Below are 13,467 nucleotides of genomic sequence, written 5' to 3' on the forward strand. Positions count from 1 at the left end.
ACAAACTAAGTCTTATTCAGACATATTAACATTCGTTCACCAAGAACACACTAAGTCTTATTCAGATATATTAAACCAGTTTATCACGAACAAACTTGGGTTTTTCAGACACCTGAAATTTGAGTCTTTTCAGACATATTGATTTTCTAAAGGGTCACACCCATATAAGCGTTATTTCAAGATGTCTACGACATCCAGAACCCAACAACACGAGGACTTTAAGTTCTATATGTCCAATGGAAAGGACATGGGACTGTCAGGACAAGCCCTGAGGGACTGAGTCCAAGAGAAAGTAGATGATGCCATCCAAGAGAAAGTAGATGATGCCATGGCGGAAAGAAAGGCAGAACAGCAGCAGAGGGAGAAAGAAAGAAAGGAGAAGGAAGAACAAGGGGGAAAGGAGAAGAAGGAAGAGCAAGAAAGAAAGGAGAAGAAGGAAGAGGAAGATAGGTTAGATAAACTCGCAAAGGAAGAACAAGATAGGCTGGATAGACTTGCAAGGGAAGAACAAGAAAGAAAGGAGAAGAAGGAAGAGCAAGATAGGCTGTATAGACTTGCAAGAGAAGAACACGCAAGACAAGAGAAAGAACAAGAACAAGAAAGGATTGGCTCGGAAGGGAGGAAAGGCAACGGTCCCATGAGCTACAGATGGCCAAGATTGGCACTGCCAGCTCCTCTCCAGCCCCTGGTGCATCCACTTTCACGCAGGCTCATACTTTTATGCCCAAGTGGACCGAGGCCAAGCCTGAGGTGTGGCTCGATCGGGCAGAAAGGGTCCTTAGCACCTACCCACTCGCTCCCGCTGAGGTCTCCCTACTCTTAGGAAAATCCCTTGGAGGAAAGGGTCTAATTGCTTTCAGCGCCCTCTCTGAGGAGGATCAATGGAAATAGGTGGAAGTGCGCTAGGAGATCACAAAGGCATTCGAGATCACCCCCGAATGCTGAAGATGACGCTGGAAAGGCCAGATAAAAGAAGCAGGACAGACCTGTTCTGACTGGGAGTATCGGTCAGATAGGGCCCTCTCTATATGGCTAGAGTCCCTTTTTATATTCCCTTTTTATATTACGCCCTTTCTGCCCTAGCCACCCATGTATGTGAAAAGGCGCCCATGACTCTAGTGGAGTGCTGTCACCTTGCCGACATGTTGGACACCCATCACGCCCATGCAAGTTCATTGGGACATAAAATATACCCTCCTTCTTTCACCTCTGGCACCCCTCTGCCCAAGAATGGGCACTCACAGAAACCCGTTGTGTGTGGGTTCTGCAAAAAAGCTGGGCATTCCATTGAGGAGTGCCGAAACAAACCCTCACCTGGGTATCCACTAACTGGCAAGCCTGCACCCTCCACCGGGGCAGTGCCATGAAGGGATTACAGCCAGAGCTATTGCACGGATTGCAATGTCTATGGCCACTCTCCACATGGGCAAAATGCCCTAGTAATAAATCAAGTACTCCCACCATTGCCTTGGCAGTTACGAATCCCAGGTCCTTAGGCCCTCCAGCCGAGGGTCCCATATATCTGGCACCTCCTCGAGGTAGCTAACCTGCGTGACAGGTCAAGGCATTTGATGACTCGGGTGCGAAAATTTCCCTCATACGGAAAGACAAAATTCCCTATGGAGCTACCATTAACTGATGTAAACTCGTCACAGATGAGGGTATCAATCAATTTAAAATGATACTCCCTACTGTTCACTCCCTTCTGTTCAGTTGAGAGTCACAAGACCTCATAGATCCAAAATTTACAATCTTGCAGTAGCAAGCTACATTCCTGGAGGTTATGCCATCCTCCTGGGACAGGACTCCCAGTCCCCAATTAAGTTACAGCAATCCAGGTGTCCAAATCCCCCAAATCACTCATTAGGCAAGAGTAAGCCTCAAACGCCTGCACTCATTACACTGCCATTGCCACCTGAGTACGATGTGCAGTGGCCACCCCTCCATCACGATCGATCCCAGATCCCATTCCAGTGCCCAGCCCTGCCCCAGTGCCAGTGCCAGAGCCCCAAATAGATCTCCCTCCAGGAGTTTCCAAACTCAATTCATAATCTCTGCCAGTGCCACTTGCTTGCACTGAGCAGTGCCAAGGTCCGTCCGTCCTGAACAATGAGCAAATTCCAAATAGGACAAGTGCCTGACCCTGCTTTAGTGCCAGTGCCAGAGCACACACCCGATCTCCATTCAAGAGATGCCAACCAGGATCCCCTCTTTTTTTCCTGGCCTGGCTCCGCTACCAGCGTCAGGAAAATAGTCGGATCTTTCCGACCACAGCTGAAGCTCAACCGAAGGTGCGGCCTCGTAACCCATGCCTGAGCCCGTCATGGTAACCTGCGAGCCTATCACGCCCAACGCGACCTCTTCCTCTCTTTCCCGGTCCGCTGCGGACATGACCATGGGTAAGGATTTTGCCGTGTCTCAAATGGCCAATGAACTCCTGGAACTGCTGTGACTTGAGACAGAGCCTGAAATGAATGCCCCGGCTTCGGCCACCAAAGAAGCCGGCACTGGTGGCACTCCAATGCCTTCCTCGGGCTCGGTTCGACTGATTCCCCTACCAAGGAGAACCATTAACCTAGAGAGATCTGTGGGCAGAAAACACGGGAGTAGGTAACGTTGGGTAGCTTAAAGAGAGCTGCTGAGCTCTCCTGGCACCAGTGCAAATTTGTCACAGTGCCACCCTTTTATCCTATGAGGACCTCGGCACCTCTATCCAGAAGAGAGTGTCAGGTTTCCTCACCTATTTATTTTCCTTGAACACTTTTTTCCTTTCATTATTTTGTTCAATGAATCATATTATTTTACATCCCACAAAGGCTTATATTTTACCTTGCTTCCCACTCTGCCAGTGCAGAGTGCAATTGACAGACATCCCAATTTTTTAAGTCTTAGGACTTCCTTTTGACGCCCCTTGGGCAAAAGAATAAACCTAAGTCATTTTTTTATAGGCTAAAAGAGTATAATTTCGGCATATTAATCATAATTTCTTCTTTAACATTATTTGCCTTCTTTGTTATTCCCTTGTAATTTAAACCCCGAGTCCGTGAATTAAAAAGACCGTCTGTCCTTCCTTGTACTTAGCTTCGTGCTCATAAGCACCACTGACTTCAGTGCCACGTCTGGCCCTGTGCCGTCAACTTAAGTAACATGGGGACACCTAACGAAGACTATGTATGGCTCTTCAAGGCACACTAACTGCATGTCTTTGACTATAACAACTATTAAAAGTTAAGTGCATGATTATTAAGGAAATCCCTTACAGTTATTGTGTTTAATATTTACAGTAACTTTCTTATATTTGTAACTGTTCCTGTTTCAGAATAACAGTAACTTATAATTTATCGCATTTTAATACTTGTGATCATCTACTCATATTTCTTTTGGGATTTACTTTAAGGAGGTCAATGAAAGTTAGTGTATTTTGAATACTTACAGTAACTTTCTTATAACTGTAAATGTACCTGTTTTAAAGTAATCATAATCTAAAGTTAAAACCTTTATTTTTTCCTTACTCTGCGATTAACATAAAATATTGAATTCTTTATTAAGTAAATTTTCTTATATCATATGACACAGAGAGATATAGGTTGCTAAATATACATGAGTGCCATTAACAAGAAAACTAGAGTAATATAAAGCATTTGCCTGCTGAATCCTTGGTTTGGTAGACATTCGCACCTGACTAAAGATGTTATTATATTTTCCCAAGAATCCCAGCCACCAAATGCTTCATTTAAAGCTGGAATATACAACAGTGCATTTTGGGCACTGCCTGACAAGGATGGGCAAAAGGAATATAGGCCCCTCCCTTAATCCGTTAACCACACTCCCTTAATTGCCTTTCAGCTTTCTCTTCTCGAACATGCTTTGTTGGCTTGGTTGAGCTTCTCAGAACATATGACTGAAGAGTTAGAGGAATTTATTTCTGGGATAGAAACTGCTTTCAGAATCCCCGTAAGTTTGACTGGTAATCCTTCGCCAGCCCTAGAAATAGCGTGGTCTGGGCTATACTTACTTTTTCTTCAGATTAAGAGACTGGACAGCTGAGGATGATGACACCTGGACTGAGTCATAGATGACACTAACCCCAATCTACCTGTGGATAACCTCCTGACCCCTGACCGAAGTCATATAAGGGTCTCACCGAAGGAACAAGAGAGAGAGACATTTCTGGACACGAAGCGAGACACATCTCCCCTTCCATTCCCGCCTCCTTCAGAGAGCCATGCCCTACCATGTGGTCTTATCTTGTACGGACCTTTAGTCTTCTTACCAGTGAAGCCCTTAGCCCTTCCTCCACTGCCATTACCCTCACTGAAGCCATCTCTTCTACAAGGTAAAGTGATCTGTTGCAAAGGTTCTTCTAGTCAGTCACACTGTTTAATTCTCGTACTGAAATTCGTATTTCCATTTCTAAGTGCCAGTATTTCCATATCAACCTTGCCTTGTTAGGGCAGTGTTACAAATGCCTGTTTAAATAATTCCATAAAATCGTGTGTTCGGCTTCTTTGGCACCCTCTGTGCTCACCTTGTCCTATGCCTATTTTACAGTCCTTACTGGCTTTTAATTCATGAATCTCTCCGTTTACAGAGGGTTTGTTAGCCGTGGAAATCTCTCTTGACTGTGTCTTGCATCAGCATCTCACACCGACGGATATACTTTCAAGTTTTCCCAGTTATAATTAACCTCTCAGGCCTTGCCTGCCTGATTAGTCCATTTCATCTTCTGATATTTCATTTCATGTAAATACACGTAATTTTAAACTTACCCTAACATGTTTACTTACAAATACCTTGTGAGTAGAGCCCTCAGCTCAGATAGATCTCCCTTTTCCTTGTTTTTTTAAGATTTCCTGAATCAACCGCAGTCAGATTTTATACAAAAATAGGGGTAAGTAACGAAATCATCCATTTAGAGTCTATAACTGGCTTATGATAAGCATTTCCCCAGATAAAATCGAAAATACACACATATATTACTATATATATATATATATATATATATATATATATATATATATTATATATATATATATATATATATATATATATATATATATATATATAATATATATATATATATATATAGATTGTATATATATATTATATATATATTATATATATATATATATATATATATATATATATATAATATATATATATATAATCTTTCCTAATATATATATATATATATATCTATATATATATATATATATATATATATAAACATATATATATATATACATATATACATATATATATACCTATATATATATATATATATATATATTATATATATATATATATATATATATATATATATATATATATATATATATATATATATATATATAATATATATATATATATATATAATATATATATATATATATATATATATATATATATATATATATGTATATATATACCTATATATATATATATATATATATATATATATATATATATATATATATATATATATATATATATATATATGTATGTATGTATGTATGTATGTATGTATGTATATCAATATATATATATATATATATATATATATATATATATATATATATATATATATATATATATATAATATATATATATATATATATATATATATATATATATAAAATATATATATATATATATATATATATATATATATATATATATATATATATATATATATATATATATATATATATATATATATATATATATATATATATATATATATATATATATATATATATATATATATATATATATATATATATATATATATATATATATATATATATATATATATATATATATATATATATATATATATACATATATATATATATATATATATATATATATATATATATATATATATAGTTGACTGCCATTCTTTCCAGCGAAGTACGTCTTAATAATTATAACGGTTATGATTATAATAACTGACTGGGCATGCTAAACTTTTCAGATGAACCTATGAATTGGTACTTTACAAAAGATGAGGCACACAAAATTTACAGGAAGTAAGAAAAGTGACCTGAAGGTATTCCATAATTTTACAATAAACGAAAAAAATTTTCATATGTTGATTCGGGATCTTATATCTAAAAGTGAACTAGGTTAGAATGGTAATCCAGAAAACTTCATTAAAGGGGAAACATGACCAAAAGTTATCTTCTAATTCTACAGCTATGATAAGCATGACGAAAGGTAATTCTGAATCCTACCTTAAAAAGAAAAGGACAAAATAATACTAGTAGAATCTAAATGTCATGAACTAGCAAATGGTAATCCTTAATTCAGCACTGAAAAAGAATAGCAGTGCCTAAGGTTACATAAATAAAAAAGTTAATCTTATAATAACGATAGTAATAATAGCTTGTTCCGTATGAATAGAGCTCATGTTTTGAATAATAATAATAATTCTATAATGATAAAATCCGAGAGTGTATGACCCTGTTTTTCCTCCCCTGGGTGACGGTAGGGGAGACATGACACAGGCTCCCACCACCTGCAAACTGGTTTGTCCGCCCTGGGTGGGGGCGAGGTGTTTAGGGGAATGGGAGGGTAGGGGAGACATCTGCCCTCCTGCAAATCTGTTTTTTCACCATGGGTTGGGGCTGAGTTGGTAGCGGAATGGGAGGGTAGTGGAGACATCCAACCACCTCCCGCACCCTGTTTGCCCGCTCCGGGTGGGAGCGGGGTAGGTAGGAGATCAGGAGGGTAGGGGAGACAGCATCCACAGGTTTCAGGGAGTGTAACGCCGCCACCGAGCTTGTAATAGCAATAATGTACAACGACTTGCTAAGATCTCAAGTACACTCCCAAGCTAGGCTTCAACACCCTCCTGGTGAACTCTCCTCACAATGACTGTTTCTGTCCCTCTGCTGCCATGTTTAGAATTACTTAATTATTTATTCTTTTTTTGATGTAATTTTATATGGACTTGGCTAGACACTGTCATTATGTGCTCCTCCATATGTCTCATAAATTCTCTTGTCAACACAGACTAAATTCTATTTTCAACACAGAGAGAGAGAGACAGAGACAACCCAGAGACTTCTGAGACAGAGAGAGACATAGAGGAGAGAGAGGAGAGAGAGGAAAAAATAAAGCATCTTAAAAGGTTCTTCCAGTCCTGGATGAAATCAATCATGGAAACGGGAGATTTCTTGAACCTTGTATCCGGTCAAATTCTTAAAAATTCCATTTTTATTCCAGTGTAATTCTGGTGACAAGGTCCATTTTTTTCAACTCCTATGATTGTCAATTATTGCCGTCGGGGCTAAATTGTATGTAGTTTTGAATGTTCGAATTATCAGAAATAAGTTTAATTAAACTTCGTGAATAATGTGAAAACGTCAGTTGACAGGCCCAATTCATCTGGAAAATTTTCCTCATTTTTTTACCCGGAAAGAGTCCGACGGCGAGGACAGCCATTTTCTTCGAAGAAACGATTAATGATAAAATCGAAAATTACTTAAAGAAAGTGAACCATTCTAGAGGCAGCTGGCGAGGGCAGCCTAATGAACTTATCAAAACAGTACGTAAAGGAATAAAAAAAAAAAAAAACATGGTTTTAAACTCTGAAAATATGAAAATGAGTTCTAATCACAGAGTTTTAATCACGGACAAACGATTGTAATAATAATAATAATAATAATAATAATAATAATAATAATAATAATAATAATAATAATAATAATAATAATAATAAAGGGTCGCCATCAGCAAAGTCGTCCTCGATGTTGGGACTGGTTGGAGTATGCTGATCGCTGTTTCTTCTTGCTGCTTCTTCACGTAGTGCTCGAAGTTCGCCGGTCTTGGTGTTCAACTGGCATTGCAAGAAGGATCTCCTGAAGCTCCCGGTGTCGCTCTCGTTGCAGGCTGAGGGTCGTGCAGACGGAAGTTGGTATACGTGGGTAATAGACCCTCTTTCAAACAGGTACTGTTGAAAGTTATTGCTGCATCAGCTGCATTCAATTTATATAGAGTTTTCTCTATTTTTATAATACATGATTTCTCTTGGCTACTGCATCGGGCCAGTAACGTACCGATGGTCACCGTCTTAAGGCGGAAAAATTGTCGTAGATAAGGTTGTGGCTTTATTCATTAAGTAAACGAAAAGTGGATGTCAATGTACAAAAGTCTACGGATCATGACAGCCACATTTCGTTTACTTACTGAGTAAAGCCACACCCTGATGCACGACAATTTTCCGCACTAAGACGATAAACATCGGTACTTTACTGGCCCGATGCAATAACCAGAGAAATCGGTTGACTAGAAAAAAGCGAAAACTCTATATAAACTGAATGCCGCTGATGATCTAATACCACATATATCAACCCAGTCTGTCTGCGACCCTTCAGCCTGCAACGAGAGCGACACCAGGAGCTTGAGGAGATCCTTCTTGCGATGTCAGTTATAATAATAATAATAATAATAATAATAATAATAATAATAATAATAATATTTATTATTATTAATGTGTTGATTTGATTATTATTATTATTATTATTATTATTATTATTATTATTGTGTGCTTCTAGATTTTATGTAATTTTCCCGTATTAACTAATTGTTCTGATTTTTATCGATAGTTTTAATTCATTCCCTGAGGCTCCAAAAATAATGGACTAATGTTTCTTTACACTAATCACTATTCGAATCCTCTCCCTCGTTCTGAAGGGACGTTTTCATTTAGTATTTTCAGTATTTTTGTCGTCTTCCTTTATTCCCAGTATTCCTCCCATTCCTATTTAACCTTTGCCTAAAAGCGTTTCTTTTATTTTAGAACTAAAATAATTCTGGTATCTATTGCGTAAGTAATATTTGATTTTTATGAAAACGTCTAATTGATACGGATTTTTTTACCTGATTATTGCCTTATCATGCCATTATAAAGCAATTCCTTGAAGTTTTTAATCTCTCACTTTTATCAAAAACATTACTAATGATGAATGATGAATTTGCAGGAATTATTTCTGTTTTCTCTTAAGATATATATATATATATATATATATATATATATATATATATATATATATATATATATATATATATATATATATATATATATATATATATATATATATATATATATATAAAATATAATATATATATATATATATATATATATATATATATATATATATATATATATATATATATATATATATATATATATATATGTATATATATATATATATATATATATATATATATATATTTATAAATATAATACATACATACATATAAGTATATATGCATATATATATATTATATATTATATATATATATATATATATATATATATATATATATATATATATTTATAGTGTATATATATATATATATATATATATTTATAATAGTATATATATATATATATATATATATATATATATATATATATATATATATATATATATATATATATATATATATTATATATAATATATAATACATACATACATAACATTGCATACACATATATATATGTATATATATATATATCTACAGTATATATTATAAATATATTTATATTATATATATATATATATATATATATATATATATATATATATATATATATATATATATATATATATACATTATATATATATGTTCTAGTATTGTATTCCCCCTCTCATCTACTCTAATTAACTAAACATTTTACTGCAAATTATATTAATCTTCCCTCTGATTTGGCTGTGCCAAAAATTTGTTGGAATTGTACATAAATTAGTTGTGATTCTCATTTCCGTTTTAGGTTCAACTTTCATAGCGTTTATTTCCCAATAATGTTATTCCCATCTCCCTCTTAATTAGGGGCTCTGCTCCCCTAATTCCAATCCTACGCTTCGTTATAATTGTAATTGTTTCTGTTGCTGTCGTTGTTAAAGGCAATACTAGTGCTTTTTATACCCAAAACCAAAACAGTACACATGATAGGAGAGAGAGAGAGAGAGAGAGAGAGAGAGAGAGAGAGAGAGAGAGAGAGAGAGAGAGAGAGAGAGATCCCTTATTTCATTGACACTAGTTCTCAAAATTATTCCATAAACAATATTAAGCAGTGAATCTTTCCTTTCATAAATTTTAACAACTATGTTCCTGCTTTCTGATTCTAAAAATACTACTTACTTTTTACTGCATAATTTCTCAGTCGAACTTTCTTTGTCTTGTCCTCACTGGTAGATCTACTCCTCGCTCTTTTAATGAAGAAGTCACACCCTTCGGCTCTCGTTTTTATATAACATGTGTCTCTGCGATTGTAGCGTTCCTGATCCTCTACGCCTGCTCTCGTGTAATACTATGACCACCACAAATTATCATCTGCTCCTAATATCCCTAGAGATCCTGCATATTGAAAGACTGGCAAGGCATCTGGACCAGATCATTTTGCTGTACTCTGCCTTGAGTAGTCTATATACGAGATGGCTCCTGTGCTTCACTGTGTTTTTTTTTTTTTTTTTTTTACCCTTCAAGTTTTAATCTTCATCATTACTCTTGGATACATGCATTGCTTCAAATTCCCATAGAGGGATATCGCCTAATTCTTCCAGCTACGGTCATATTGCTTCATCTTCAACTGTCGATGAAGTATTTGAAATTTTTCTTAACTAAGTTTCCTTTACAGCTTGCTCTAACTTTCTTCTTTTGAGTGGCCTATCTTGACAATCTTGCATAAGGCTCTTCTGGGCATGCATCTTGCTCATAGCATGCCTGCCTTCCTCTTTAAAGTAGTTTATTGTGTTTTATTAAACCCCTTTATAAGTGGTTTATTTGATGGCAAAATTTCCGCTCCCACCTTATCTCTGTTAGATTTTATCTGGGTAGTTCCTTCAGTTACTCATCTCCCCCATTTCTTATTCTCTCACTCCTGCTAATCTCCCTTCACTTTCTTGATTTTGCAAATTATTAAGTCCTCGGCATTTCAACTGTTACCTTACAATCTTTTTGTTATACGTTCCCTTTCTCGAATTGCCCCTCGTCGTCCATTGCCACATATCTTGTAAACTTCTCTGAATGAGGATCCCAAAAGAAAGTAAAGTCAGTCCTTCTAAAGTATAGTTTCTGTCTATTTTTTCCATTTTTATCCAGTCCAAATCGGATTCTTTCATATGATAGTAAAAATGATGACAGTAAAATTTCTTTCTAAAGAAATAAGGTGCGTTGTTATATGCCATAATTCCTTGTTTCTCCAGGAAAATAAAGCATCATGTTGGTGTCGTAGAAATTGTTTGAGAGATTGGTTTCACATTCGTGGTGTTTCACCCTTAGTGTAGAACTTCAATAGCACTGAATTAATTGTATAGAAAGTTTGATTTTAGATATGTTGCTCTTCACTCTTTGTCTATTTATGACAACACTGTATTAAGGAGCTCTTTCACCACCCTTCCTCCCGATTCTCTTTCTCTCTGTTATAAGTTTCGGATAAAAGAACGGGAACATTCTTCCTATGTTAAGTAGTTTCGTCACTTCTGTGGGGCCATCTTCTCCCATAATTCTGTGGTGATCAGCCATGTTGTCCCTTTCCCATTTGGGCCACTTCTTCCTCGTGTATTTGGGGTTTACAATTTCCCAGTTTCCCATGTTGCCACAATTTCCCAAGTTTATTTCGGTGGTAATAAGTCTTGCGGCATGAAATGATGCCACATAACTTATCTTTACTGAATAAATTTGGGAAAATGTTACGACATGGGAAACTGGGAAAATGTTATGATGCCGCATGACCTTGTAGGGTCCCACACGGACCCACCACCGTCCACCTTACCTGGCCAGCTAATCTCCTCACACGCAGCATCTCTACGCGCCAAGCGCACGCATACAATAAACACAACAGATGTCACTCATTCTTTGTACATAATTATATTCTCGTTCATATTATTGTTATGTTAAATGTATCATTTTAGCGCAAGTATTACAATGTCAGCATTCCAGCTATATGTATCATAACTTCGTTCGTGTCTTGTAGATTGATTTATGTGCATCTTTCCATCCTCCAGCAAATACAGTTGGTTGTACTCTGACCTCTCTTTTGTTCGCCTCGTGTCAGGCACTACACATCCGTTCGCAAGAGCTATTGATCTGTCTGTTTGTTGTTTGGAATAAATTAGTAAGTTTGTAGACGCAGCCTCTTACTCATACCTACGCTACAACTTATTATCACCGAATAAATTTGGGAAATTGTGGTCACAAAATACATGGGAACAAGGTGGCCCAAATTTGAAACCTATTAGGGCACCTTTTCCCTCAGGTATACTGCTGTAATCAGTAATCTTGGATTGCACGGCTAGTGGCTGTTTCTTTCCTTCTGCTCTCAGCTTAGGATTTCTCTTCCTTTTCCGTCTGATTATCTTGACTTTGCGTTCTCTATTTTCCATCCCATTCCTCATTCCTTCAATCCTTGGTAATATAAGGGGCTTAGGTTGTCGCCCCTTTGTTCTTTACATATAAACAAAAAGCAGTGACTTCCACATTTAACGAGTAAATGGTACAAGAGGCTGATCAAAGTTAAGTATACCATAGTTTAACCAGACCACTGAGCTGATTAACAGCTCTCCTAGGGCTGGCCCGAAGGATTAGACTTATTTTACGTGGCTAAGAACCAATTGGTTACCTAGCAACGGGACCTACAGCTTATTGAGGAATCCGAACCGCATTATACCGAGAAATGAATTCCTCTAATTCTCCAATGGCCGGCCGGAGACTTGAACACGTGCCTAGCAGAGTGCTAGCCGAGAACTCTACCGACTCGTCCAACAGGATCAGACAGGTTATTCCGCGCTCAGAAACTTCCAGTACTTCCTTACTTGTTGCACTTTCTTGAATGTTGCAAAGGTATGCAATATTATCAGCCTCCGCAGTGTTACTAATCTTCCCAATATTGTGAATTTATTCATTATTTCTCCTTTCTGAGAAGGTTACTAAATTCTTACATGCTACTAACTTTTCAAATGTAATAAATATTTTGGTGTTATAAGTTTTGATAATCTTTTTTGTTTGCGTTTTTAGTGGGAACCTTTCCTCCATGAATTACTTCCTTTAAACGGCAGAATTGTTTTGTTTTTGTGAAGAATTATACACTTTTTTTCAAGTCTACACTTTTATCATCATTGCATTTAACATCATGAAGCACATTGCCGTAACTTCTATCTTCAATTTTGGAATGCAATAAGAACATTAATGACTTCTGCCGTTAATTTTTCTTGGCCCTCACAAATTTAAAGTGACATTTTTTATTACATTAAAATAGGGTTAATTTATTTTTATTTAAAAAGAACAAGGCGTAATAGGACGACAAACGTCAAAACTTGAATTATTATTATTATTTTCATAATAATAATAATAATAATAATAATAATAATAAGAAGAAGAAGAAGAAGAAGAAGAAGAAGAAGAAGAAGAAGAAGAAGAAGAAGAAAGAAGAAGAAGAAGAAGAACAACAACAAC

At 36.0% G+C, this 13,467-nt stretch overlaps 1 protein-coding gene across 1 annotated transcript; it reads left to right on the top strand.

The window, feature by feature from the left end:
• Window positions 1–328: 328 nt before the first annotated feature.
• Window positions 329–823, top strand: LOC136834563 (uncharacterized protein DDB_G0288629-like). The gene has a single exon (XM_067097142.1). The coding sequence runs from the start codon at window positions 329–331 to the stop codon at window positions 821–823; it is 495 nt and encodes a 164-aa protein (XP_066953243.1).
• The last annotated feature ends 12,644 nt before the right edge of the window (window positions 824–13,467 follow it).

The sequence above is a fragment of the Macrobrachium rosenbergii genome, chromosome 54, assembly GCF_040412425.1.
Source record: "Macrobrachium rosenbergii isolate ZJJX-2024 chromosome 54, ASM4041242v1, whole genome shotgun sequence".
Taxonomy (NCBI): Eukaryota; Metazoa; Arthropoda; class Malacostraca; order Decapoda; family Palaemonidae; genus Macrobrachium; species Macrobrachium rosenbergii.

Bases quoted from the DNA above. Each gene is read 5' to 3' on its own strand.
- LOC136834563 (XM_067097142.1), top strand. From the start codon at position 329: ATGGCGGAAAGAAAGGCAGAACAGCAGCAGAGGGAGAAAGAAAGAAAG.